This window comes from Monomorium pharaonis, chromosome 6 (genome assembly GCF_013373865.1).
Source record: "Monomorium pharaonis isolate MP-MQ-018 chromosome 6, ASM1337386v2, whole genome shotgun sequence".
Lineage (NCBI taxonomy): Eukaryota > Metazoa > Arthropoda > Insecta > Hymenoptera > Formicidae > Monomorium > Monomorium pharaonis.
This window is the reverse complement of record NC_050472.1, coordinates 6,497,574-6,524,999: the sequence shown is the minus strand read 5'-3', so window position 1 is coordinate 6,524,999 and position 27,426 is coordinate 6,497,574. Positions and strand designations below refer to the sequence as shown.

The window sequence follows — 27,426 nt, the reverse complement described above, 5'->3', positions numbered from 1 at the left end:
GACGACGACGATCGCACGCGTAGAGTAGGTAGCACTGGGGTCTCCTCGCTCTCTCCTCCGTGGAAGCGCACCTGTGTCAAGCGCGCGCCGCGTGCGTGTCTCGCTCACAAGCGCACAAGCGTAGACGCAGTAACGACGAGGAGCGAGCTCCAAGAACGTCAGGGCACGTCGGTCGCTCGTCGAGCGTCGCAGGCAGTTCCAGGAGGAATTACACCGGCCGCTCGTCTTCGTCGCTTCCTTCCTCGCCTTTCTTCCCTCGTCGAGGTTGCTCGTAAGTTGAAAATCCCTTATCGCTTAACTTCCCGTGTACCTTCCGCTCGTACACGATTCCGCGCGTTGTACGGAAACACCAGCGGCGCGGTGCGGCGCCGCGGCGCCGGCGCACGCATCGAACGAATCGACTTAAACGAGCGCAAATTGTTCGCCGTTAAATAAATTTGGCTTCTGTTTGCGCCAACAAGTGACGTAGGAATAAGCCTTAAATACGAGACAAAGGTTGATAATTGAAATTGGTCGTTAAATATAAGTGAAATGGCTAATATTTCGAGTGACAGTCTTCTCCTTCACGTTTTTACTTCTATAACAGGAGAAATAGATCGTATAATAGATTAGTTTTTATCAGCGGTTTTGTGATACCAATATGCAGAACAAGTTCTAATTAATATTAATACAAAACTTAATACGTTGAATTATGAATCCACACGCCGAGTACGACTTAACGTTCCAAATGTACACTGAGAAAGAAATGTCGTTGATTTGACTAAATCTTTCAACTTGGTTAAATTCAATTCTTCCGTTCGAGCACTTAACTTAAATACATAAAATACCTGAACGTCAATTTAACTATTGATACATTTGAAACACATAAACAGTTGAATTGAAGAAATTTAATCAAGTCGAAAAATTCAGTCGAACCAGCAACGTTTTTCCCTCTCGGTGTAAGAACGGCTGCAACAGACGTTGTTAAAATAAAACAAAAGATATTAAAGCGTAATAAAGTCCGAAGTCCATTACAACTCCATTTTTTTCTTTATTTGAATTACAAGCGAAAACGTATTTGTCGACGAAATACCTACGGGGTTCGAGCTATTGATTCAGGAGTGGCGGATTTCGTACGCCAGCGCGATTTTACCTGATCGCCGTGAGACAGAGGAGGAGAGAAAGAGATAAAGAGAGACAAGAAACGCACGCAAGAAAAGGAGCCGAGCGCAAGCAGAACATCCGCGGTAACGCGAGCGGCGACGCCGCCGCCGCCGCCGCCGCCGCCGCGCACGAAAGGAACACTTGTGTTTTATGTTCGGCCCGAGCCGACACTTGTGTTTTGTACGCGCGGCCCGCTTCCTCCTTCACCTCGTCGGCGCGCGCGATCTGGACGATCGAGAAATCTAGATTCCCGTCTTTCTCTTTTCTCTCATCGAGAGCGCTTCCTTCTTTTCCTCCTCATTTCGCTCTTTCAAGGTTCCCCGGATCTCCGCCTGTCGCGAGCACGTCGTTAAATTACGCGTGTAACGTCGGGTGACACGAAAATATTTGCAGACCTCTGGAGTCGCCTCTCGCTCGCGGCATATTTATTATTTTAACGTTTAATTAATTTACTCCCCGTCTCCGCGTCTGGTTCGAGAGACGTGGCGAGAGTTACATCCCGGAGCGACGACGGTGTCTAAGATCGCTCGATCGCGGGAGAAACGCGCGCTTGTCGGTAATGTAAATATTATAATCGATAACTCGGATTATGTCCCCGACGGTGCGCGGCTGGTTTCCACTGGAACGACGGAAGATTTCGACGAGGCGCGTATCTTCTTGGGTATATAAAGACGCGAGCGACACTCACCTAACAAATTTCATAAAATTCCACGCGCCGTTCACGTTTAATTATCGTACTTCCACTTTGCACTTTACGCACGACGCGTGCCCGTTTCCGTTCTTTTTTTTTTTTTCACCCCCGATCCACCAGTCATTTGATTTCCAATAAATCTCGGACTGCGAATTTCGCGAGAATTCCGCCTCACTTTATATCGATGAAAACGCAGCCTCGTAATCGAGCGACCGAAAAACCACCTTCGCACTTCCCTACGGGAAACAAAACGACTTTCATCACTTCGCGCGCATCCCTTCTTCCCGATCATATTCGCGACGCTCTATTTTCGCGTGCGATCGATCGATCCGATTTCCGATTCTCGTTTTCGCCCGCGGATCACGCGACGCCGGCGTCTGGCACGAAACTATTTGTCGCCAGGAAGAGAGACATCCTCTGAGCGCAGATAATATTTTATTAATCATTAAGCACATAGCCGCCGTACATATAAGATAATGGGAATAATATCAGGCAATGACGATAATACTGTTTGTCGTGTACGTTAATTATTGGTCCTCGCGACACGCGGCCGACTTTCGCGCTGCGCCGTCGGCGACGACGTCTCCCCTCGATATCGCGTCGATTTATTCGGAAGCATTGAACTTTACTTTGGGAAAATATCGCATCGGTCGAGAAATAAGGATTAAATGCAACAGCGATCGGGAGTCTTCGCTTCTTTACTCCTTTAGACGATTTGAAAATCTTTGAATTTTTATGAAGATATTTTTTAAGTATTTTCCGAATCTTTGGAAAATGTCTCCGAGCCTTTACGCACAAAATATCCATTTGGTAGAATTATTTTTGCAATTGTGTGATTTTTTTTTAGCATTTTCCTATTTTATGGTGTTAAATAAAGAATCATTAAGCACGAAATTATACTGACGATGAGAAAAGAAATGTTTCAACACATACGCCTTTCTTATTTTTACGTACATTTCAACGTATTTAAAAGCTTAAAAAGAAAGGGTGATAGTAGGTTATGCTCTTTTGTGTGAAAAACAACAATAGTTATTTAGATGCAAAAATAGACAGATTTATTTTTTCACACGTATGAGTAAGATAATTCGTTCATTTAATAAGATAATTCCTATCATAAATAATAGGTATCATAAGTAATATAAGTAATATTTTACTGAATGATAACATTCGTAAACATCAAATTATCCGCATTACGTAAGAAGAGAAACCAGTCTGTTTTTAGAAGAACATATTACGTGAACATAAAAAAAATGCTACAAAACAGAATCTTCTCATATTGTACTTGTAGAGATTGCTTCGCTTTGCGAAGAAGTGTCATACGCAAGCTCAGGTTTTAAATCTTTTGTCAGAAGTTTTAGTTCATTTTTGTGGTGTGTGCTTTTACAACACAGATACATGGGCATTGCAGTTTTAACGCCGGTTTAAACGGAATCCCTGATGGAAATATTTTATTGAAAATCTCTCTCAATTGACCAATTTTACTGAAATTTATTAAATTTATTATAATGTATTAAAATTCATTAAGACTCTTTAAAATTCATTAAAATTTTGTAAAATATTTACAATAATATATTTCTATCAGGGCTGTTTAGAAGGATTCTCCTGACAAGATACTCGGTTGTTTGCTATTGCCTTCTGAGAAATAACGATCTAATAAAATCTTATGTTTCTGATTGAATTTGAATCGGGGCACAATTAATAAGCGCACACTTTCTTCATTACGATCGTGTATGACACTCAGAAAGTAAAAACATTTTATATTTATGTGAAAATTGGATCTTGTTAAATTTTGGTGTTGAATTTTTAATATATTTAAATGTAAATTTAATTCTCTGTTGTATCTATGGAAACGTTCAAACGTCTAATGTGATTATTTATTATTTTATTAGTATATTTTGCGTTAATATTCAACATTTTTTAGTGTTAAAATAACATAATTTATAAATAAATAAAATAATACAGTTTTAAAACATTTAATTCCTAAGATTAATAAATATAAAACTTATATGTCAATACATTATATTTATTAATTTTACTGAAGAAATATGCTTCCATATTCTAATTTCAAACTATATCGAAGTATTAGATTTTTTGTATTATTTTATGTAATATGTACGTTACTTTTTTACATATTTATCTTGTGTTAAATTAACACAAAAATTTGAGCGTACCATTTGGGACATGCATTATATGTTAAATTTGACACAAATTTTTTGACTTGTTATATTATATAACGGTATTATATATTATATAATATATTAGTCTCTGCAAGTGTAATATAATTATCTAGTTTTGTAGCATCTTCTTAGTTCAAATAATAATATCTCATTTTCTTAAAAAACGAGTTGATTTTTCTTCTCTTATAATGTGGATAATTTAAACATTAATGTTTGCAAATGTCATCTTTATTCAGTAATATATCGATTACATATATAGATACAATATTTTTGATATAATATTCTAAATCCAGGAATCTTTCTATGGAGCCAAGCTAACTTGATCGTCGAGTTATTACAAATTTAAAACTGTATAATGAACCGACGATAATAAAACTTATTTTTAGTGATAATGAAAAGAAATTAATAAACCTGCTGTGTTTGTTGACAGAACTGGCAAAAATTTTATGGCAAAAAAGTTCGAAAATTTCATACAACATTTTAACTTTTCAAAGATTTAAGTATTTTTTAAGTGGCAACAACAAATCAATATTACAACATAAAAAAAATACAATCTTGAACCACAATGGTTATTGCTACTTGAAAAGAATCTGAGCCCTATGTCAAAATGTTATACGAAATACTTTAAACTTTTATGTAATAAATAATCTTGCGTCAGTATTCTGTCAAGAAACAAGTCTATTTATTTCTTAAAATTTTAAAACTAATCAAAATTTTAATTTATAATTTTTATGAACGATATTTTCTTTTTCAATTCAAAAAGATAATAACTTTATTTCTAATTATTATGTCACATTTAAGCTATATTACAAAAAAAGACAGAGTAGGTTGCAAAATTTATCCAGCTTGTCTTGTTTTGTAGAATCATTCAGCACGAAATTATACTTGATTAAATTTCAAATATGACATATTTAATTTGAATACATAAATACTTATAGAAATACTTGAAGAAAATTAATTAACACATTTAATCAAGTTAATTTTTTTTCTCAGTTTTTCATGTTTAGTGATTCTACAAAATAGCACAAATTGGACAAATTTTGCAAACTTGTTTATCTCTTTTTTCTAATGTAATTTAAATGTCATAATAATTGTAGACAGATCAACATATATTTTTTTTAATTACAAAACAATGTCGTTTATAAATTTTTATTAAAAATATATTTTTAATATTTTTTTATTCGTTGTATAACCCCATCAAAAAGTTTATATGAGATTAATTTAAGAAATATTGCACGTATTTTTATCTATGGCAGTAATACGTCGAAATTTTTGACTTATAACGGAAGAATGCACACACAATATGCTAAGCGAACGTTAATAAGATTTCGTTAATAAAATCTCTTGTCAAAAATCCATCAAAGATGGTCTGGAAAAAGCAGCATGGGTTTCCAAATACGATCCTGATATAAATCATTTTTTTTCAAGGTCTCGTGACGTTCCATTCGTGGCCGAACGATCGAAATACAAATATTGGAATAAAAAGTTTCGATCCCGTCGCTACTCTGCAGAAACGCAAACATCACCATAGCCGTACCTTCGCTCTGTATGTGTGTGTGTGTGTGTGTGTGTGTGTGTGTGTGTGTGTGTGTGTGTGTGTGTGTGTGTGCTGTGGGTGCATGAGACATTTAATTTAGTCTCTTCGAATCTAACAATAGATTCAATTTTTAAAGCTTCGAAATTTTCAAACATTTATCATGCTTTTCCGATTGAAAAAATCTAGGCCTAAAAAAATGGGTATTTCTCATAATTGTTCTCTGGCTTATTTTTCGGACATTTCACGACGAACGGGCGCACTATATTTGCGACGAAAACAATGAGCACGAAACATGTGTTTGCGCAACGCGGTCGTAGCGCGATGTTAATCCCGCCGACGTTAAAATTGAGACAGTTCTGTCTCTCGTTGTAAATTTCAGTAATTGCGTTGTAAAACCTTCTTCATCTTTGCACGTGTTGCGTTGCGGACGTGAGGCATCGAGTCACTTAAACACACACCATAAAGGACTTCTATGCTCGCCATTTTAATGCACTAGACTTGATTACAAAACGATGACAAATTGCAATAAAGTTTTATTAGCTTCTCAGCATTCAATAAGATCCGAGAACTAGCTGGTTTTCCATCGTGTATTGCGCCTTGATAAATCTCCGTAATACATTGTCATCAAACTGCAAGGCATAATTTCAAGCTGGAGCCATACAATTCTCCATATATTTAATCGAAGAGAGTCTAATTTTTAAGTTGGAATGGAATTTTAATTTATTTTCGATTATAGACATACGCAACAATTAAAATAAAAAGCTTATTCTCGGAATAAATAAGAGTTTTGATATTGGTACAAAAAATCACATCTCTCCTTACTGATCAAGAGAACTCATAGTTAAAAGGTACATTTGTTAATTTTAGGACACTGTGTATATCGGTATATTTTGAATTGCATGATGTCAACCGGCGAAAATAAGACATCATTTTCGCGTAGATTCAGAGCGATACGGATATTTTCACCTACACACGCACACCAATCGCGCGTCTACACACACCTGTATTTTTTTTCCGCACGTACGACGATAAGGGATTTCTACTGATAAAGAAAATGGCCTCGGACGCGTTCGCGCCCCGTTTAATGACGTAAATCCTCTTTGCTCGCTCGATTTTTATTTCCGTCGTGTGTGTTTGCCTCAGAAAAATACGAAAATTCGTTCAGGCATTAATTTTCAGTGCACAACACCGTGACAATACTCTCAACCACGCACGTATCTCTCACTTGTGTCACCACTTGCAGGGGGGCTTACAACACTTTCCGCACCTTTTTTCCGCACCTCCGCAACGAGAATCAACATCCACGTTAGTGTTTGTACGCGCCATGAATTGCCCGCTTCGATCGTAAATCTCGTAAGCCCTCTTTACCCTCGTGCAGCAGATTCCGCTTGAATGAAAATCCGCGGAAAATTTGTTCCGAGAATTACTCCGGCGTCAGATAACGCACTTCAGAAATTTCCTTTAGGTTAACCATAAGATAAGCGGGAAATTAAGATCCGACCCCTTCCGCCGCATTTTTCCTTTTCCTCGCGGGTTACACTTGTTCGCGGAAACCACCGGGGAGGGTCAAGGCGAGATTTCCTGGGGGGGGTCCGGCCTTGTGAATCCCCGAGAGATTCACCTGGGGAAATCCATAAGATTGACGTGGCGGAGGCGAGTAGGAGCGGCCCTACGCGCTCCTGGCGAATCCGACGACTGAAATTATCATTTTAGCTGATATACTAGCTAATGTAAGGATGCAGTTTTATCTCTTATTATCATGGGAAACGAGATAAATCGCGATAGTGCCGTTTATTTTGACAGCGTGGCGGCACCACGCGCGCCTCCCCATCGACGATGTACAGCGTGACGCGCCACGCTTTGTGTATCGGTCCTGGTATCTTCAGGTTCAAATGATCTCTCGTCGCCTTCGACTGTTACTTTTTCCTCTTGTCTATCTTGCACGACCCGCGCATTTATCATATAATCATATGCATGTATATCCACGATTCTTTTAATATAAAACGTTACGTCCACGTGCGACAAAAGTCAAATACAGATGCACAAAACTCATAGCATATAAAATTTTGTATAAAAATCCTTTATTTATATTCTGATTACTTTTTATCTATATTTATTTAATGCTGTCAATATTATTAAATTAATTGCTTAATTAGAAATTTAACGCTTTGCAGTTATTAATTAATTGAAAATTTTAATCCATTAAAAGTTAAATTGAGATATACATTTAATGAGATATGCGTATAAAATTAAATATTATTACAAAGCTTGTATACAAAGAGATAAAATATTGTAAAAATTATATATTATATGTAATAGAAGTTATATATATAAAAAATAACAATTAATCGTTATCACTTGAAGTATATGTCTTGGTTCTTAGTTATTTGAACTCAATAAACACATGATGACTCGGGTAAATAATGGTTTTTTTTTTTGTTAGAAAAACAAATTTACATGAAACTAGTCTGTTACACTTTAATCGGGCGTCATTGCGACGCTGAGAAATCTTTCGTGCAATTATACACGCGTCGCTGTTACCTCTTGTTTGCCCAGTACTGTTTGCTTACTCCGCGGCATAACACGATTGTAAAATTGAACGATTGCCAAACTTCACCCATGTAAAGCTCTGTATGCAGGTGGTTTAACGTGACTGCACTGCGAAGCTAATCCGCGCCGATGCGTTTCCAAGTTCATATCGAATTGTTGCTTTATCGAAGCGTCGGATCTTGGAAAAAGTGGGATTGGTTTTTATGATTCCGTCGGAAACGGGCATTATATTCCTTTTTGCAATCGATACTTTATAAAGGGCAATAACATTGCTGGATTAATAAATTAAAGAAAAAGAGGAAATAAATATCATTGATCTTCTTTATATTTATAGAGATTAAAATGCCTACAAATTTATTTACTATTTATTTATTAGAATCTCATTACAAGAACGTCATTATTTTTTTATTCCTAGTATTGTCATTTTATTTAATAATTTTTAATGAAGATACGTAATGTAAAATCAAATTTCCTCCACTTTAACTTTATATTTAAATAACAAGTGTAAATGTAGGTAAACGCAAATGTTGCATCAAAATAAAATTCTTAATTTTATATTTGCTTGTTAATACATTTTTTGTGTTATATAATCATACGATTAATAGCATAAGTTTCAAAATTGTTTTCCTGGTACCGTGTCAATCTTTTTATTTTGTATAAAATGTCTCGTAATCTGATCTGTATACAATTTAACAGAAAATTATTATATAAAGTCAATAAAATTGTGATTCGTCCCATCAAACTTTCGGTGTGTGTTGCAATTGCGTGTAATCATCTCTCTTTCTTTTGTCGTGGCTCGTAATAGCTCGTTCTTATCAGCGGTATATTGTTTCAAGAGGAAACCTGCGACGTACGTGTGCGCGTGTGAATGTGCTCTTGATTTCTATCGAGCGGGCGCGCTTGCCGGTATCATTGCGATCGCAGCTAGAAGTATCCGACGGCGTCACGTACGCCATTCCGAGCACTTCCATTTGCGTTCAAAGGTTCGGCCCAAAAATATATCTGTTTTCCTCTTGAGTCGCGATTTCCAGAAATCCTACCGTACCTCGTATCGATCGTGCAAATCGATAAATTTATGGCGGCAAACGCGTCTCTTTATCTTAATTGCCTATCATCGAGATCGCGATTATTAATTGTAAAGTATAGAAAACATTGGTTACATATGGTAGCTTGATATATCATTTAACATTGGCAATTAATAACAAAAATTGAAAATGCTCGAGAAAATTAAGATATCGCTTGCTTACGAGATCCCAATTTGAGATCAATTTACTCCTACTTCCTGTTTTGATAAAATTTGTTTTCTTTGTTCTAAAATTTTATTTTAGATGCACTAAAAAAATGATCTTGCAACTTCAACCAAAATTATATGTTTGTAAAAATTAGCTGAGGCAGATAAATGATTAGCAAATACTGTGATATGTATATGTATTGTAATCAATCTAACTGGCAGAAACAGAATTATAAATTCTATACGTGACAGCCAAAATTCTAGCAGATAAAAAAAATTAGCGATACATTTTGGTATCAAAAAATCTGTCTATCTCAGCAAAAATTTTTTTTGAGTGTATGGATAAATAAGCACAATAGATTAGTTTGATGCAGTTTATAAATATATCATACATTTAAAAGATATATCAATATTACTGCTAAGAAAAACGATTATTTTTTATTTTTTATGTAATAATTCTTAAACAAAGAATATTTTCTTGACTTAATTCTTGAATAATTTTAAAATATTCTTATCACAAATTGTTTAGAAATACTTATTATCATGTCCTCAAGTACTTATAAATTTACATTTTTTTTTAAATAATTGAAACTATAAACAAATTTTAATTTTAATTTAATAATCTTGATTCCAAAAGGTATTAAAATTTATAACACATTTTAAATAAATTTTATAAAATATGTTTTTTAATAATTATTTAAAGAGAAAAAATTGAATAATCATTTTTCTTAGTACGAAAAGATTTTCTGTGAATATTTTGGATGTACTTTTTTCAATTATTACAAGTCTTGATATCAATTTGACTTTATCATATTTTTTGTTCTAAATTTTTTTTAATCTTAAATTTCTTAAATCTTAAATTTTAAATTAACTGTCTAAACATAATAAGCGGATAAATTAGTTTGAACTACAAGGGGATTAAGTATACTCTAGTTTCGTTCCTTGAATATACCTTTTCTGCAATTATCAAAAATTGTGACGGTTTCGTTGTTGATGACGTTTCGTTTGCAGAAATGAATCAGGTGCATGGTGACGCAAGCAATAGTCATTATCGGAAGATGACTCTTCCGTATGTACGATACATAATTGAAGTTACTATTTCTTCTTCCTTCCTGTCTTGCGTTGAGATTGGGCCATGATTAATCGCGCGGCAAGTATCGCAACATCAAAAATTAACTATGACTTAATCGTTAGTCTGCCCCTTTAAGATTTGCACGTTTATTGTGCAGATAATTTAAATATATTGTCATTATTAATATACAATAACTATTTGTATATTATAATTATAATAAGATTTAATTTATGAATAGTTAATATAACTTCGATCTTTTACAAATCTTTGTACAGCATTCTAAGAAATATCTGGAAATTTGGAACACGTTTTCTACATAGATTCTATTACAGAATACTTATTAAAAAATTTAGCATTTATAATGTAAATAGTACACATATTAAAAAAGTTTAATAAAACATAGGTCGAAAATTTCACTATTTTTTAAATACGAACACTTGTATATAATTTTTATTTTTTAATACTGAATGCTATTTTTATAAACAATTTGTATATTTAATTCTGCTATTATGTCCAAATTTATTATACTACCATATTATTTGAGTTTATAGAATAAATAGGACTTGAAAAAAATGAACAGAATAATTTTCACAGAAAAGAGATTAAATGACGTTAAGTGATAAACAAAATTGTTAAAAAGAAGAAAAAAGTTATTAAATAAAAAATAATAAATAAAGAAAATAATATATTTTGAGTTATGGGCCTAAACAAAACAATAGGATCAATAATCCAAAACTTGTGACAGATAAGTTTGATATTTTTTCAATTTTAGAGAAAAAAGAATTTTAAAGATAAAAAGTAAACGAAAAGTAGGCACTTGTTTCTTTTAGGAATAAAAAAATATTTCTTTGCGTGCATTTTTGTGTGCATATTTTAAGTTTTGTTTTTTTCTTTATTACGTCTCGGTTTTTCATTATCTGGATTAATCTTAAAACTGATGGTTAGGCTTAACTTGATGTTTTATCCAGCTTCACTCAAGCTTTCCATAACTTTTTAACCATAAGTTAACCAGATAATTAAAAAACTGGAGCCATTACAGGTCTAATATCAATTTAAGGTCATTTTATTTAATTTCTTATTCTAAGACTTTTTTTTAATCTTAAATGTTAATTTAGGTTTGGACATAATAAGCGCGGCGAGTTTGACTGCATGATTTCGAATAATTGATAATCGAGATGTATGTATATCAAAAATATATTTATAAACAACTTTGTGATGTAAGCATAAAATTCGATTAAACGTTAAATTTTATAATTCCGGGATGAATATCTTTATTTATTTTTTTGATCTATTAAAACGAGACAATATTACGAATTCGCCGTAGTGATCCCTTTTTCAAACTGGTCAGTATATATGGATGAATCATCATTCCCCTTAAGCTGTCGCCGCTACAAAATGGCGATGCAAGGCATTAGCAACGATGGCCGACTATGACGACGATCTCGTGGACATGTTTCGTTCCCCTGTCGTCCCTCGTTATCTCTCGTCGTCTCATCGTGCTTATCAGTGAGCAAACAAACGGATTCCCTCTGCGACCTTTTTCCCTCCCGGACCGTACTGTACGTAATTCGTCCAATCCGGCTGGACAGAATTACGAATGCACGGTCTCGTTGGATTTTATTGTCATGACGCGGTGTAATACCAACAATCTGTAAACCTATAAGCTAACATGTACGTTGTATAAACGTACATACGTGAATGTAATATTTACAAAATGTTTGTCTAGCATAAAGTATCGTCAGAAGGAATATTGAAAAATATACTTGAAAAATATATACTTTGGAAAAAAATGTTTGTATGAAGTGTTACACAACTATTATTATTATTACAACTAATACTCGAGATTATTTCAAGAGATAAATCCGTTTTAGATGCACTTATTCCTTCAAAGGGAGTTAAGCTCAGTGTAGAAAAGAAAAGAAGAAGCAGATTTGTGAAAGGTGTAAATAAAACGTGCAAAATGTCAGATTTTCTCATCGAGTTACAGAGAGAAAGAGACGAGTAGCACGCGATCGATTCTTGCGGCAATAGCACGCGAGAATAACCACGGAGAATCTCGCAATCGGTCGGCCAATGAGACGCAAGGGTCCGCCCAATCGGGTCGCTCCCGCTGCTGTTGGTGTCCATCTAAATTGTCTGCTGCATGTTCTTCTTACAGCTTTTCTCTCTCTTCTTCTCATTCTCCTCCCCCCCCTTCCCTTCTCTCTCTCTCCCTTTCAATCTCACTCTCACTCTCACTCTCACTGTTACTCACACTTCATCATTTCTCACTATATCGTTGTTCCTCACTCATTATATTCTCTTCGTTGCTCGTTGATGGACGGCAAGAAGAACGCATTGGTGGCGGCCGAGCCACCGATGTAGCTTCACTACAATTCCACCTCTTTCCTTCCACCTTCCGTCTCTTTGTGGGACACCACGACGAGTCATCTCTCTTGCGCTCGTCAGTTGTAAAACGCTTCCCGTCGGTGAAGCGTCTCTCTTCTGAGCGATCTTCCGAACACTCTCATCATCCCGCAAATATTTCCGAGTGTACACACCGTTTGATATATGCGGTCGGCTTGAGTGTATCCGTTTCAAAGATCAGAGTGTATTCGGTGCGATCGAGATCGCAGGTTACGCGGGAACAGGAAGAAAACCCGGCTCAAATGCGACACGCGGCAAACGAGGTACTGACAATTGATTTTTACGAATGAAACGCGAAAAATATAGAAAAGTAATGTTCATAGTTTGATGTTATAATTGAAAATTTTTTTACGTTTATTTAACATTTGCATTACATACGTTATGTAATATCAAAGTTATTGCGATTTTGCTTGAACAAATATATTAACAACTGAGAGAAGTTACTCGAAACGTTACTATAAGTTTATAAGTTATGAATTATCATTAATTTTATGACGTCAATTGAGATCGAAGTCTGAAACGATCTTTTATTGATTATTTACGCCATTTGCGAGATCTTGATAGACACATTAGATATTTTCACGTCTTTAATGCTTTGAAATAACGAGCGATTGTTTTGCGCGAATAAAACACAAAGTATTACTGAAAATATAACTGAATGATTCGACTACAATTAAAAATATCATTCAAGAGAAAGTGTTCATTTAATAAAATAATATTTGTAACAAAATAGATCAATTTTAACAAACGTTATTGTTCACTTCAACATTTGACAATAAAACGTTTCTTATTATTAGAGGAAGATGCATATATTTTGTTTTTTAAATAGTATTTCTTATAAAACAAAGTAAATAAAATTTTGAATAAAATGTAAGCTAGAAATTGTCTTCTATCTGATGGCGTATTAGGTGACATTTTTCTTTTCTTTCCCTTCCAACATTTTCTGTCGATTATACAAATATTTTGTGCTGTTTCGCAAATCGAAATATAGCGCGACCATATATGAAGGTTAGATTAAAGGCCGTTTATTCGAACTTCTTGGTAAACTTACCTATCAGACAAATCTGTACCTGTTTTTATTTATTTAGAAAAAAAAGAAGATAGACACATGTTTTTAGGCACGTATACCTGATAGGTAAGTTTACCAAGAAGTTGGAATAACCGGCTCTAAGTTAGATATTTAGTTGCTTCAGACTTTATATTAAAAAAGCCATAAATTATGAGTTTACTCCTTTAATAAGCAAATCATATTTTTATCAACATTAATACAGTGCAACATTTACTTTTACGAGAAATAAGGAGGTGCTGCTTTAGGTGCTCTATGCCAGTATTGGCGATCAATATTGATCTTCCTCTGTTATTATTTCAGTTATGATACACATGGAATTGTCATCGCGCGAAAAATAATTTTTTCCGATTAAAATTTTACTTACAATTTACAATAACCAATTCCTTTCGTTCACTTCATCGCTGTCACATTTACAAACCGATCGTCACCCGTCGCATTACGATTAGATTTGACACTCACGGCACCGGAATACCTACGGATTGCGAGATCATCGCCGGCGAGATATAGCGGAAGTCGCGCGAGGTCTTTGCCAAAGAAAGAGAGCCGTCGCGTGCTCGCGCGCCGGAAGTCGAAACTTGACATTGCCGAGCGGAAGTGTGACGCAGGACAAACAGTGCCTCTCGCATTTTTTCTCGAGACGGACGAGGTGTGTCCCCGGTCCTTTCCCTCTCCTCCACCCGCGTCACTAAACCCGCCGTTTGTGTTCTCGCCCGCGAGCCGAAACGTGAATTTCGTGTCGCGTGTCTCGAGGATTCCCCTGAAAAAATGACTAATCCAGTCCGTTAGCCTTCAGCCTGTTGATTGACGAAATTTTGACGAACAGATTATGACTTGATTTAGTAGAAATCTAATTTTAGAGCAATACGTTTGCTCAACATTAAATCAGCGGTATTAATTGTTATATCAGCAAATTTCTCATATTTACGTCGCATAAAAATTTACTTGCACCGCAGTGGAAGGAGTAAAAATAATCTGTTTGCAAACCTTATGTTTTTATGTTATATTAGTATTGTATTATAATTTCAGTTTTTAAAGTTGAATTGAATCAACTTGTCAATGTTGTGAGTGGCACAGCAATGTATTATTATAAACTATATGAAATGATTATTCTCTTTATAGGAAGTGTAAAAAGCTTAGTGGTTATTTCATGATACGTAATAGGAAGACAATAAATAAATGAAGCATATACAAAATGAACCAAAATACAAATGCTTAGCTCTCATATTTTTCGTTCAGTTTGATTGTTTCATTCATGAGTGGCCATATACCTCATCTCTTTCGATAGCAAGGGTGTAAAAATTTTTTTTATAAATATAACAAACTAAGAATTTTGTTTTTAAATTTCTTTATAATTTATTTAAGCATGGTAAATAATGTTTAATGAACTGAGGTTTTGACGGATGCAGTATATGTAGAAGTCATCCTAGATCTTTAGTAACAATATCGCGAAGTCCTATAAAACAAGAACTTGCTTACCATGTAACATCTATCACTTGAAATTCTTTCTCCTTAAGAGTTAATTTCTGTGAGATCGAAAACGTCAGTATTGAATGTCAGCGATAGATTTCCTTAACTAATAGCGAATTATTTATAACGCATGTTGCTTTTAGATTAGGTTTACTAGAATGAAAGTTATCGATGAGAGTAAAAGTTTTCGCGCAATCGCCGACCTAGACACCAATCTCATCTGTTATCCGGTTGAAAATCCGACATATGACTTTACTTGTACCATACCGTTATCGCGACGATAACGTACGTTATTCCTGGTGCCTTTGCACGCGAGTTTTCGCACGTGGCCGCGTCGTTGTATCTATCATTAACATTTATTTATTTATACTACCCTGCTCCGAAAAGTTGAGAGACTGCGAAAGTTGAAAGACTCCCTCTTACATATTTATCTTTTTGATAAGTTATCCGTAATAAATAACGTAATATGTCTATTAAAGATAAGATATTTTTTAATTATTCTCGCGGTAGGAAGGATAATAATAGAATTATTTCTGGACGTAAACTCTTTTCTCACAGTGACTTGAGGAAACGAGTGTTAAAAGAATAAAGCCGTCCCATTAAAAATAAAACCAAGGAATAGTTAATGCACATTTGGATGTATTTACATGAGATTAGATATTGCTCCTGAAATGGAACTTCCATTTTATCCAGGACATGAAAGAGACATTGGTAAAACAAGAGATCAAGATGGAATGGGACGGTCACCGCGCGGAAGATAATTCGTCCCAAGTTCCCAGAACGGAAGATCGAACAGCCGGAAGTCCTCAAAGCGTGATAACGACCAGAAGACACGTAAGAACAATTACGACCGCCGGCCATATAACCGAGGGGATCGCCGAGGTTGATCCGGAATCGCCAGACTCCAATCCGGTCACCGGGAACCTTCAGGGACTTCAGCAGAGAAACGAGCAACACGAGCAACAGCGCAATTATCAAGAGGAACAGCAACGAACGCAGCAACACTACGTGCAGATTTCCCATACGGGCACCGCTGAGGATCAACAACGATCGACGGAACAGCAGCGCGTCGTTTACGTCACCACGACCAACGGACAGGAGGTTCAGGTCGAAGTCTCCGAAACCCCCGAGTCTACCCCCACACTTACGGTCACCAAGGAGCCGCCCAGGTAAGAAAGTACCGAAAGCATTACTAGTTCAAAAATTAGAGAGAGTGATTGAGAAAACGTTTATCATATCGAAATACGACTTCTTCGCGCAAAGATACGAGACACCCGCGCCAGACAGAATGGGAGTGGATCGGATATACGCTTATTCCGACGGTCACGAGGTCCGAAGGGACAATCACGTGATCACCGTACAAGTACCCGACCACCGACGGACCCAGCAGGCCGGGCATCAAAGATACAGCCCGCACGAGAATCATCAGCCGTCCGGGACGAGATACCAAACGTCGCCGGTGCTAACGACGACGGAGGATTACGACACGTCGGCGATCGTCACGCAGTCAGGCTCCACGGTCCATCTCGGATCACCCGCGCCCCCGTACTCTCCACCGATCGACGGTATACGCGCCGGTCATCAGCAGCAGCAGCAGCAGCAGCAGCAGCTCGTCGCGACGAGCTACGCCGACGCCGTCAGCAACGTCGTCAAGTACGACGCTGAGGCCGCAGCCGCCGCGGAGTCCATCAAGGCGCCGAACACGTACACCACGCTGGAACCGGTCGCCATTCCGCCCACGCCGCAGACCGTCCAGTACACGCAGTATTTGTCGGCCGGTGAGACCTTTCAACAGGCGCCGACTTATAGTTACGCCAAGCCGGGAGACCCCGTGATCCTGGCGTATCCGTCAGCGGCGCAACTTGGTTCGAGAGTCACCGAGGTGAGCAAAGCTGAACGATATATCTTTCTTTAATTGCAATTCATATTGTCCAGGTCTTTTCATTTCTAATTCTAAAACGACACGTTGGGTACAGCATTTTTCTATAACTTATAATTTATACACTGAAAAAGAAATCTACTAAATTGAAATAAATATTTCTTTCAAATAGTACCATGCAGAAGTTTTGTGAAAAATAAATAATATTTATTTCAAACAAGATAACATTTTCTATAATTTGAACAAATATTTATTTCAATTTGGTAAATTTCTTTTGGTGTAATAACATTTCTATAATTTTGATATAATTGTGTTAAGATACCTTGTTTCTTTGGCGTAAAAGAAATCAACATTAATCAATAAATAGTACGTTATGTAACGATGGCGTAAAGTCGGTCTTTTGTGCACGAGTGCAAAAAGCATTAAAGCACTCTGAGTGCGTTAACACTTTGTTGATTATTTATTGCAATAATATAGATATGCTATTTCCAATTTAAAAAACTATGGCTATCTAACTCGGACTTATCCTATATACATTTGCTTATTATTATCGAAAAGAATTGCTAATAAAATATATGTAATTTTTTATTATCTAAAGTAATCAAAGGATTCAGCATGTCACGGCGTTAAACTGAGAGAATGTGCAAAATTACGTTTCGCATTTAATAGGTAGAATCAACCGGCAGCGCGTACATGAAAAGCGATCCCACATTAGCATCGTCCCTGGCCGCCACCCGAACGCTGCACTATGAGCAACCCGGCTCACCAAGCTCCCAGGTGACTCTGTACACGGGAGCGCCGTCGTATCAGTACGTGAAATCCTCGTCGGGTGATCCTTACTGGCCAGGCGGCAGCACACCGTCACCCCCGACTTTGGAATACGTCCAGAGCTACCCGATCTCCGCGATATCCGTCAACGACACCACGAACGTGCAGCTGTACCCCAACTGTGGCGGTGGGTACAGCGTTTCCACGAGCGGGAGCGGACCCCCCGGGTGGACCACCCTTCCGCTTGCCGGTGCCGACGAGGCGTTCGACGGAACCGTCATAGCGACGGAAACCAAAGAGTGTGTCAACTGTGCGGCGAGCATGACACCGTTATGGAGAAGGGATGGCTCTGGTCACTACCTCTGCAACGCTTGCGGGATCTACAACAAGATGAACAACGGCCTGAACAGGCCGCCCATGCGATGCTCGAAACCGAAGCAGTCGGTTGCACCGGTAAACAATGTGCGAATTATGTTATTACGTAACCTAATTAATATAATCTCTTGAATATTGACTTTCGTATGCATAATTCGAAAGTTACATATTTTCAGATAATTTAAATTTTAATTTTAATTGTGTGTATTTCTTTTTTTTTTAAATAATTATTTGTTTCTTTTTTTAATGCAAGTTACAATAAATTTACTTATTTTAATTATTAATTTGAATGATATATTAAAATTGCACTTCATAGTTTGATTGTCCGGATTCTTGAATTATGCGTTGAATCTGAAACTGTATCTCTTCCTCTCTTTTTAGAAAACAATAAGAAAAAGAAATTGATGTTTATCTATTTCTTATGATTTCTAAATAGTTTTTAACTTAAAATAAATGTTTCTGAAAAATATATTGTATGGGAGGTGAAAGATTAAAGACAGATTACCGTTCTTAAATGTTTTAATTGTTGAGTCCGAAATTCACTTGACCATTGTTTAAACGAGGCCACTGATATTTACCCTGATAAATTTCTCACTTATGAAGTACGTGGCTTCGATATTAAGTAATATTCTCGCGCCCTCTGCCTTTCTTCTCTCTCTCTCTCTCTCTCTCTCTCTCTCTCTCTCTCTCTCTCTCTCTCTCTCTCTGTTTCCCTCTCTCTTCTCCTCGTTTCCCTCTACCGCTACCAAAGACAGAGGGAAGAGGAGAACGTTATCTCGAGCAAATAATCACTACGGGACTTGCTGGCGGCTGTTTGCTCTATTTTTCTTGCTCTGAGCACTCCCATTTCGTTGTCTCGATTCTTCAAATACTCCCCGTCTCTCGACGACGGCGCAACATTTAATGTCGTCATCGTCCGCCGAGAGCGAAGAATTCTCCCGTGAAAACTTTTTTCACATTTAAAGAATGTCCGTCATTTTAAATTTTAAAAATTTCACTTTAAATTCGTAATCAGCGACTCCAAAAACGTTAAAATATAAATGTTCATATAGGAATGTGCTCAGTAGAAAAAAAGGTGTCGCTCGAAGGGTCAGTACGAAAATGCCTTTTTTATATTGCAGGCTAATGTGCGGAGGGTAGGAGTACAATGTGCGAATTGTAGGACAAGTAACACAACCCTCTGGCGACGAAACAACAATGGCGAACCGGTCTGCAATGCCTGCGGCCTTTATTTCAAGCTGCATAACGTGAGTTCCAAATTATAACTTTTTTATTCACATATTTCAATTGAAAGGGGGAAACGAAATTTTTTGATCAAACTCTTTTATTTACATTTTACGATCATTATTAAAACAACAACAGATAAATATTAATAATGCAGATAAAAATATAAATGGTTGTTAATTATTTTAAAGAAAAGTAACTAATAAAGAGAGTAGCATTTTCTTTTTCTATCGTTTCCGAGTAACGTTCTGAGAACTGCTACAATGCCTTCTATCCTGGCGCGATATAAAAACACCAAGAAAACGACGGGTACATTTTTTTAATTAACATTAATCTTATTGCGAACTGGTCAGCGCGTCGTTATCAGCTTTTTTTGCGATTGCTAAGCGCGATAACGACGACTTGATTGTTTTTACGCGTGAGACGACCCCGTCTCGACGTTGTAAAGGAGCGTAGATTATCGCGCGAATCTGTGCAAACGATCGTGACAATAAATTTAATTAAAACAGAGATCGAGGCGCTGTACCGAGGTTCGATCGATATGATGTCCATTCTATATAGGTTTCCGTTTTTATTAGTCATAATATAAAGACCGAAAACGAGCGATTTTTTTTTTTAACCAATTAAAGATTATTAAAAGTAGAGATATGCGAACTATTCAAATACAAATAGCATCAAATTAATCAAAGTAAGATTATCAACGATTATCGTAATAAATATTACCATATACTTCCATGTCGATCTGGCTACACTAGGAAAAAAATGGAGTATCTCCAACCGTTTAGTTGAGGCATTTTCTAACAGTAATCTAGTGTCCTGTTTCACAAAATCTTTAGTTGTTTCTATCAAATAAATTTTCCGCTTTTGATTTTTTATGTTTGATTAAACAGCTGAACAGAAGCGCGTTATAATAACAAAATATAACATATTTGTTCACAGCAACTAAACTATTATGTTGGACATATTTTAAGCAAAGCGTTTTGTTGTCTTGACAAAATTTTGATACAAATTTGGTACAAATTTTGGATAAAATTTTTATAGAACAAAGCATTTTCCTAGTGTAAGATATCTGGACGAAATATAGGAAGGTCCAGGTTCCAATATTATCTAGTTCAGGCAATAATTTGCGCAATCAAAAATTCTTTACATTATGTTGAGACAAAAAGATCTGATAGGTGCTCTTACGAATATAAGTAAATTTATCTGAACAGGTGAATAGGCCTTTAAGTATGAAAAAGGAAGGAATACAGACGCGGAAGAGGAAACCGAAGAATCACTCGAGCATCACTGGAAATCTAGCTGGTCCTAGCGGTATCCACAAGGCCGATATCAAGTCCAGTCTACTTGGTGAGTCTTCGGTGAGCAAGTCTACATTATACAGTTTATTTCTACTAACATCTCCCATCAATTTAATAACATTTTAACAGCCATACGTGATATACACCTTCATCTTTTGTCGTTTGTCGAAATATTTTAATTGACAATTATACTTTGTATACTTCTATTTTTCACGAATATTAATGTGCATTCAAATGAATAAATTAAATCAGGTGTACCTACAGGTAGAAGTGAGTGAAATACTTCCAGGAATTTTTATTGTACGCAAAATAATGATACATATAAAATTCTAATATCTTATTATTTAAGTAGTTATATGATCGCTAAAAAAGTATCATTTACAAATTTATTTATATTATTAGGATCATTAGTTGATAATATTTTTTAGAACATATAGTACAGGCTCTTTCGTGTCTGGGAAAATAATGAGATATACTTATATATCTTTCAAAAATTCATATGTTTCAAAAAAAGATAGAGAAGTGAAACTTTGTTTTGGGTTTATTTTGAAGATAACGGATAGAATTGACAAAAGATTGGAAGTTTTATTTCTTACTATGCATACTTCGTCAAATATTCGTCAAATATAGAACAAAATAAAAATGAAATGCATATATTTTCCATAAAAATTAAGATATCGAGTTTCTTCTAATTTTGAAGACTTAAGAACTGTATTAAAAAGTCGCCACTTAATTTCAAAATGATGGATTTAGTGTGAATCAAAATTTCGTTGAAATTGAATGAAACTTATTTTAATTTGCTATTAAAAATTTTAATTATAGATGTATAATTATCGAACTTAAAAAACCTTCGATAAGACGCGAATTAGATGTTTATTAGACAATTACTTCCAGAAAAAAATCAAGCACGAAAGGTTAAATTTTAAGCTGAAAATTATTTTTACCATCACTATCAACGACGTGTAAATAATAACTAATCGGTTTCTCCGCGTATAAATATTCTTCATGGAACAGTCAACCAATAATTCCTGTCCCCGTCCATCGACAATCGCGATGGCCGACTAAACACATGATCGCATGTACATGTGACAGCATAAAGGAGGGTCGGGGAAGTTCCGACAAGAGTACACAACAGCCGATAGTGGCGCGGATTGGTCAGAACTCGGGATGTGCTCCGATAACGGCTAACACGTATTTCTCATCGATAGGGGATTAACCCGAAGAACATGCGTGTTGAGATATGTGAGAGGGGGCATGGAACGTTAATCGACATGCGTTGATTTTTTTTTCTTATACATAAAGTCATAATTCTAAAAAATGTACAATTAATTGGCATACTAGCAAAATTCTAAAACACTATTTCAACTAAAAAAGAACATCAACAAACGAAAAATTTTTTTACATTACAATAAATGAACTATTATACAATAATTGAACTATTATATTATTATATACTATTATATACTAATATTTGAATTATATTGATCACATACGATTTTAAATTAATGCAAACAAGCACTGGTGCTAGACTTACAATTAATCGCAGGGCTTCAGCTTTGCAAAGCCGGATGTGCACAAGTGGCAAATAACAATTTGTGAAATTTTACTTGAATACATGCGCTTATCTTTCCCGAAAATCACACGTCGGCCTTCGCAAGTGAATGACAATGAAATAAAGATTAAAATCGTATGGGCATCTCGAATATTCATCGTGATAAGAAGCCAACCGATCACTAAATATCTTTACAAGGTTTCGGCTGTATAATCCCAGTTAAAAGATATAGAGATTTAAAAAGTAAAAACTTCTTAGGCTTCTTTTTAAATCAACAATAAAAGAACTTAATCGCGAATATCAAATTTTTACTTTAAAAATAACTCCAAAAAAGAAAATAACAAAAAATTAGACTTACTATATTAATGGTTTATGCATCAAAAATGACTTTATTTTACTGCAGTTTAAAATTTTTTAATGAATAAATGAATCCAAATAAACTTTTGCACGAATATTTATTAGAATTTTATTAGTATATGTCAAAATTTGGATTAAATTCGTAATGCTACTTTCTCATATTTACAAATAAGTATTACGAAACGCGATTTTACATAAGAATCAATAACAAACAAAAATTGAGTAACCTTAAAATCAACAAAATAACACTCAAATTACGCAGATACTTTGACGTAATGATAAAACGATTTATAAAATTTTAAAATTTTTGTAAAATGTAATAATATGAAATACGACACATATATTTCTTATGTATCAAATAGATATAATTAACGAAAAATAGAAACGTACAGATTTAAATATATTAAATACATTATCGAGTAATATTGAATAGCGCGAATATCGTGAAAGTCAGTACAATTTACATATTATAGATATATCACTTGTTAAAAAAAGTTTATGAAACTCAAGAACATGATCATCACATAAAGTGTGGCGAGCAAAGCAATCGTGACCGATATTGTCTTTTTGTTGATGTTGCAGTGGACTCGTTGCAGTTGAACATGTACGCAAGCGGGGGTGGGGGTGGTGGAAGGGTCGAAGAGCATTGTCTTTCTGTAGGTACACCAACTGGAACACAATTAGGGCATGCACACTCGCCTCTCGCATTACCCACCGCCGCCGTATTGAATCGCCAAACTACCCTTACGTAAGTCACAAATCATTTGTAGCGTTGAAAATTTGTGTGCATACCCTATATACATAAATTTAATACTGTTAATATTAAATTTTTATAAAGGTATTCTCACATTTTTTAATATAATAAACTATGACTAGTTCTTAATTATATATAATTAATATAATATAAACTAATTCTTAATTATATTTAATTAATAAACTAGTTACAAAAATTAAAATAAATAAAATGAATAATTTGAAAAAGCTTTAAACAGAAATATAAAAACAAACAATGAGTAAGATTTTTGGGATGTATATCTTAATTAGTACATACATTTATAACTTGAGTTTTGTTTATTTAAAAATTCCAAATTTAGTGAAAATTTATGAAGAAAAAAAAATATAATTCTGAAATACTTTCTACATAATATAACATAAATTTTTATACAAATTAAGATTTAAAAATAATATAAAATGAATATAATTGCTAAATTACATTCTTACATATCGTTTAATGTTTTGATTAAATAAAAGAAGGCAGCATAAGAGATCGAAAAAGTTGGTGAGCATAACGTGATAATTATTTGATAATGCTGTTCTCTTTATTATTTTAGCGTGCCACCACTAGAACCAATCACTAGTCAATCCAGCAGCGACATCACCTCGGTTATAACGTCAACTACAGCCGCTCATGCTGAGAAGTCGTGAAGGCATTCTGTTCTGTAGAGTCTGTAGAAATTCTGTACTTGCCGACTGTAGCTCTAATATGAACGTATATCGACCTTACTAAATTTCGACCAGGATTGGAAAAGTTACTTTTTGCATACACACATTACGTCAAACATTTAAATCAATTACGTCATTTACAAGTTATACTCAAGCCTTTCAAGTTACACTAAAGTTAAAAAATTAATATTTCACATAATTATAAAACTTGGAAAACTTTCGGCTACTTGCCATATTAAAATGCAGCTTTTATAACAGCACGATAATGACCAATGGCCGTTATAAACAATAAAAAAGTAATTTGGACGGTTATCCTCAGAATTCAACACAAAAACGAGAAATTTACGAGAAATTATAAATTTTATAACATCTAGTCAATAATTGCTTTTCTTCTACTTATCACAAATTTTAGAAAAATTTAATATCATATACTTAAATAAACAATTTATACTTCTTCAAAGAATATTATAAATATTGAATCAAAGAGAGAGAGAGAGAGAGAGAGAGAGAGAGAGAGAGAGAGAGAGAGAAGTCAAAATAATAAGTAAATTATAAATTATTTTTTAGAATATATTTTGAATAAATTTGATTCTTATGATAAACTTACGACAAATTTGTGAAATATTCATATGAACTTATATTTGAAGTATACGATATTTATTTAAAGTACATATTTTTTATGTGTATACAAAAATTTACATAAAGTACATATTTTAAGTAAATATATATTACTTGTTTCAAATGATGAGTATATTTTAAGACTATTATCAGAAAAATACTTTTTGTAAAGATAACTGTTATTTAAAAGAAAAAAATTAAAAATAAGTAACTGTTTTTTTAGCGTGAGAATAATTTAGCATGAAAATATTTTTCTGTAAAGTCAAAAATGTAATTAGTCACCGTTTTGTAATTATTAATTTAAAAAAATTGGTTACCGTTACTGAAAAAATAACGATTTACTGTTTTATTGTATTCGCTTTTAAATTAAAGGAAAAATCGCACGAATAATTAGCGCTATCTTATATGCGCTTTGATTGTTCTATTTTTTAATTTTAATAAGATTTGAAAGTTTTGTAATTCTTTAATTTAGAATGAAAAATTGTATGAAAAATTTTAACATGATAATTTCAAATTGTTCTTAAAACGGCAATATATAATTATATTTTTTTATAACGTTTTAAAACTGTATTTAAAATGATTTTAAACATCTACACAACGCATAACAGATTATATCAGTATAATTTGAAGATTAAAAATTAAATACACACATATACAACGGAAATTGTCTCAAATAGATCCAAAATGTTAAAGGTAACGATAAAAATAAATTTGTTACATAAATTTGTTATTGTTACTAAAAAAATGTACTGCGTTACCGTTACAATTACTGAAAAAGAAAAATAACATTGTTACCAGTCTGTTACTAAAAAAAGAGTAAAGATCGAAGTTGTAACGGTAACAGCGTTATGAGTAACGTTACTTCCCAATCCTGGTTTCGACATCGAAATACGTCGGTTATCGTTAAACAAAGCGGTCGTATTAAATAGATAGAATTACCCTGTACAAAGAAAGAAATAGCGTGTACATACATTATAAATGTTTGTATTCACTTGAATATTGAGCGTTGATGAGAAGCGTCCGATCTTCATCAGTCGGATACGTGGATAAAGTTTGTATCATCACGAACCAAAGGAATCACTTCGACGTCAGTATCTAATTTTTCGAATTAGAGAACGCCATTTTAAACTGTGTTCCTATCGCTTATTTTTATTTATTATTTTAGGTTGCCTAATCATAATGCATCTTAGCTTTTGAGGATTCAAAAGCGCGGCACATTGTAACCGAATGCATTTATTTTGTTCTTTTATTTCTTTGCGCTTTTTGTCGTGTCGATTTTTTGCAAAATAAATTTCAAATGTTTCTTAGGATCGATATAATATCGGTAACACATTCGTAACGATTTCTTCTTTGGTTTCTGCGTTACCGATATTACAGACTGTGTCGCAGAGAACGCCTGAACTGATGCGCTCCCTACCAGGAAAGTCCTCATCGTCTGATAATTCAGAAAACATAGCGGGAAATCACTCTCTGTCCAATCTTTTTTTCATTCCGCTTTTAAATTAAGAATACGCGTTAATAGCACACTATCCAATGAAGCTGAAATCTAAATACGTTAAAGGAGAAGTGTAAAAAGAGGCTCGTATAGGAAAAAAGTTCTTATCAAGATTTTTGATTAATTTGACTTTAAGCATTTAACATTTTGATAACTATCTTTAACTTTAGTAGTGTTGTTATATGTTGCCATGTGTAAACGTGTTGAAAAAGTCGTGCTAGAATGCTTTTTGCTATAATTCACGCCATTTATTAGAGAACAAGAACCGTGCAATAATGTTAAAGTGCTGAAATTGGCGAATTCACCCACAAAAAGTGACAGGAAAGGTTTTTTTCTGTTACTTTCAACGCACATGTAACAAAAATTGTTTCCTTTTTCTCTTCCAAATGCGATTTTCCTTCATAATTTTTATAGTAATTTTCTATAATAATTTTTACTACTAGGTAATTCGATATTCGAAATTCGATAAGCATTCTGAATACAAATTTTCAGGCAATGCGGCATACTTCAACAAAGTACTTCCAATTTATATTTATGCGTGCGACTTGTACTTAATGTGCGACATGTGTGTACATGTACTCCAGTCTGCTATCTAATTTTGTAAATATGCATTTATGCCTCGTGATCCAAAGAAATATGTACGTCTAGATATATGTGTATAGATATATATTTTAATTTTCTCTCCAAAGAGTAATATATAACGTAAATACACGTACTTAGACACATTTTGAATTGTTTTTTTTTTTAAGGTAATGAAAATTTGGATTTTTTAAGACGAGATCCAGATCCTTTCGCAAAACAGTAGCACGGGTGCTTGTTATAAACTAGATCTTTTAATTTTTCATGAGTTAAATATAATCTATTCAAAAATAACTGAATAAGAATTTACAAATTTTTATGAATTATAAAAAGAATTTTTTTTTAATCTAAAAAAGAACTCAAAGAAAATTAGTAACGTAAAAGTAAATTAACAAAATTTTTTTTCTAAGTATTTACATAGAACAAATGGGATAAAGAATTAATTTCCTAATTTTTTAAATCTATTTTTTTGCTATCTGGAAATTTTTATATTAT

At 34.5% G+C, this 27,426-nt stretch overlaps 1 protein-coding gene across 4 annotated transcripts; it reads left to right on the top strand.

Moving 5' to 3' along the window:
- The first annotated feature begins 74 nt into the window (after positions 1 to 74).
- LOC105834991 (box A-binding factor) lies at positions 75 to 24,662 on the top strand. Of its 4 annotated transcripts, none has more exons than XM_012677898.3 (8): positions 75 to 271; positions 16,037 to 16,512; positions 16,607 to 17,225; positions 17,892 to 18,452; positions 19,487 to 19,612; positions 20,801 to 20,936; positions 23,379 to 23,544; positions 24,128 to 24,662. In XM_012677898.3, the coding sequence occupies exons 2-8, from the start codon at positions 16,040 to 16,042 to the stop codon at positions 24,219 to 24,221; spliced, it is 2,175 nt and encodes a 724-aa protein (XP_012533352.1). In that variant the 5' UTR covers positions 75 to 271; positions 16,037 to 16,039; the 3' UTR covers positions 24,222 to 24,662. The 4 variants fall into 4 exon arrangements, with proteins under 4 accessions (XP_012533352.1, XP_012533353.1, XP_012533351.1 ...); XM_012677897.3 differs by lacking the exon at positions 75 to 271 and adding an exon at positions 12,664 to 13,070 and having other exon boundaries at positions 17,892 to 18,443; XM_012677895.3 differs by lacking the exon at positions 75 to 271 and adding an exon at positions 12,666 to 13,070.
- The last annotated feature ends 2,764 nt before the right edge of the window (positions 24,663 to 27,426 follow it).

Bases quoted from the DNA above. Each gene is read 5' to 3' on its own strand.
- LOC105834991 (XM_012677895.3), top strand. From the start codon at position 13,050: ATGCGACACGCGGCAAACGAG. The intron at 19,613-20,800 runs GTGAGTTCCAAA...TTATCTGAACAG, and splicing joins TTTATTTCAAGCTGCATAAC to GTGAATAGGCCTTTAAGTAT. The intron at 20,937-23,378 runs GTGAGTCTTCGG...TTGATGTTGCAG, and splicing joins TATCAAGTCCAGTCTACTTG to TGGACTCGTTGCAGTTGAAC.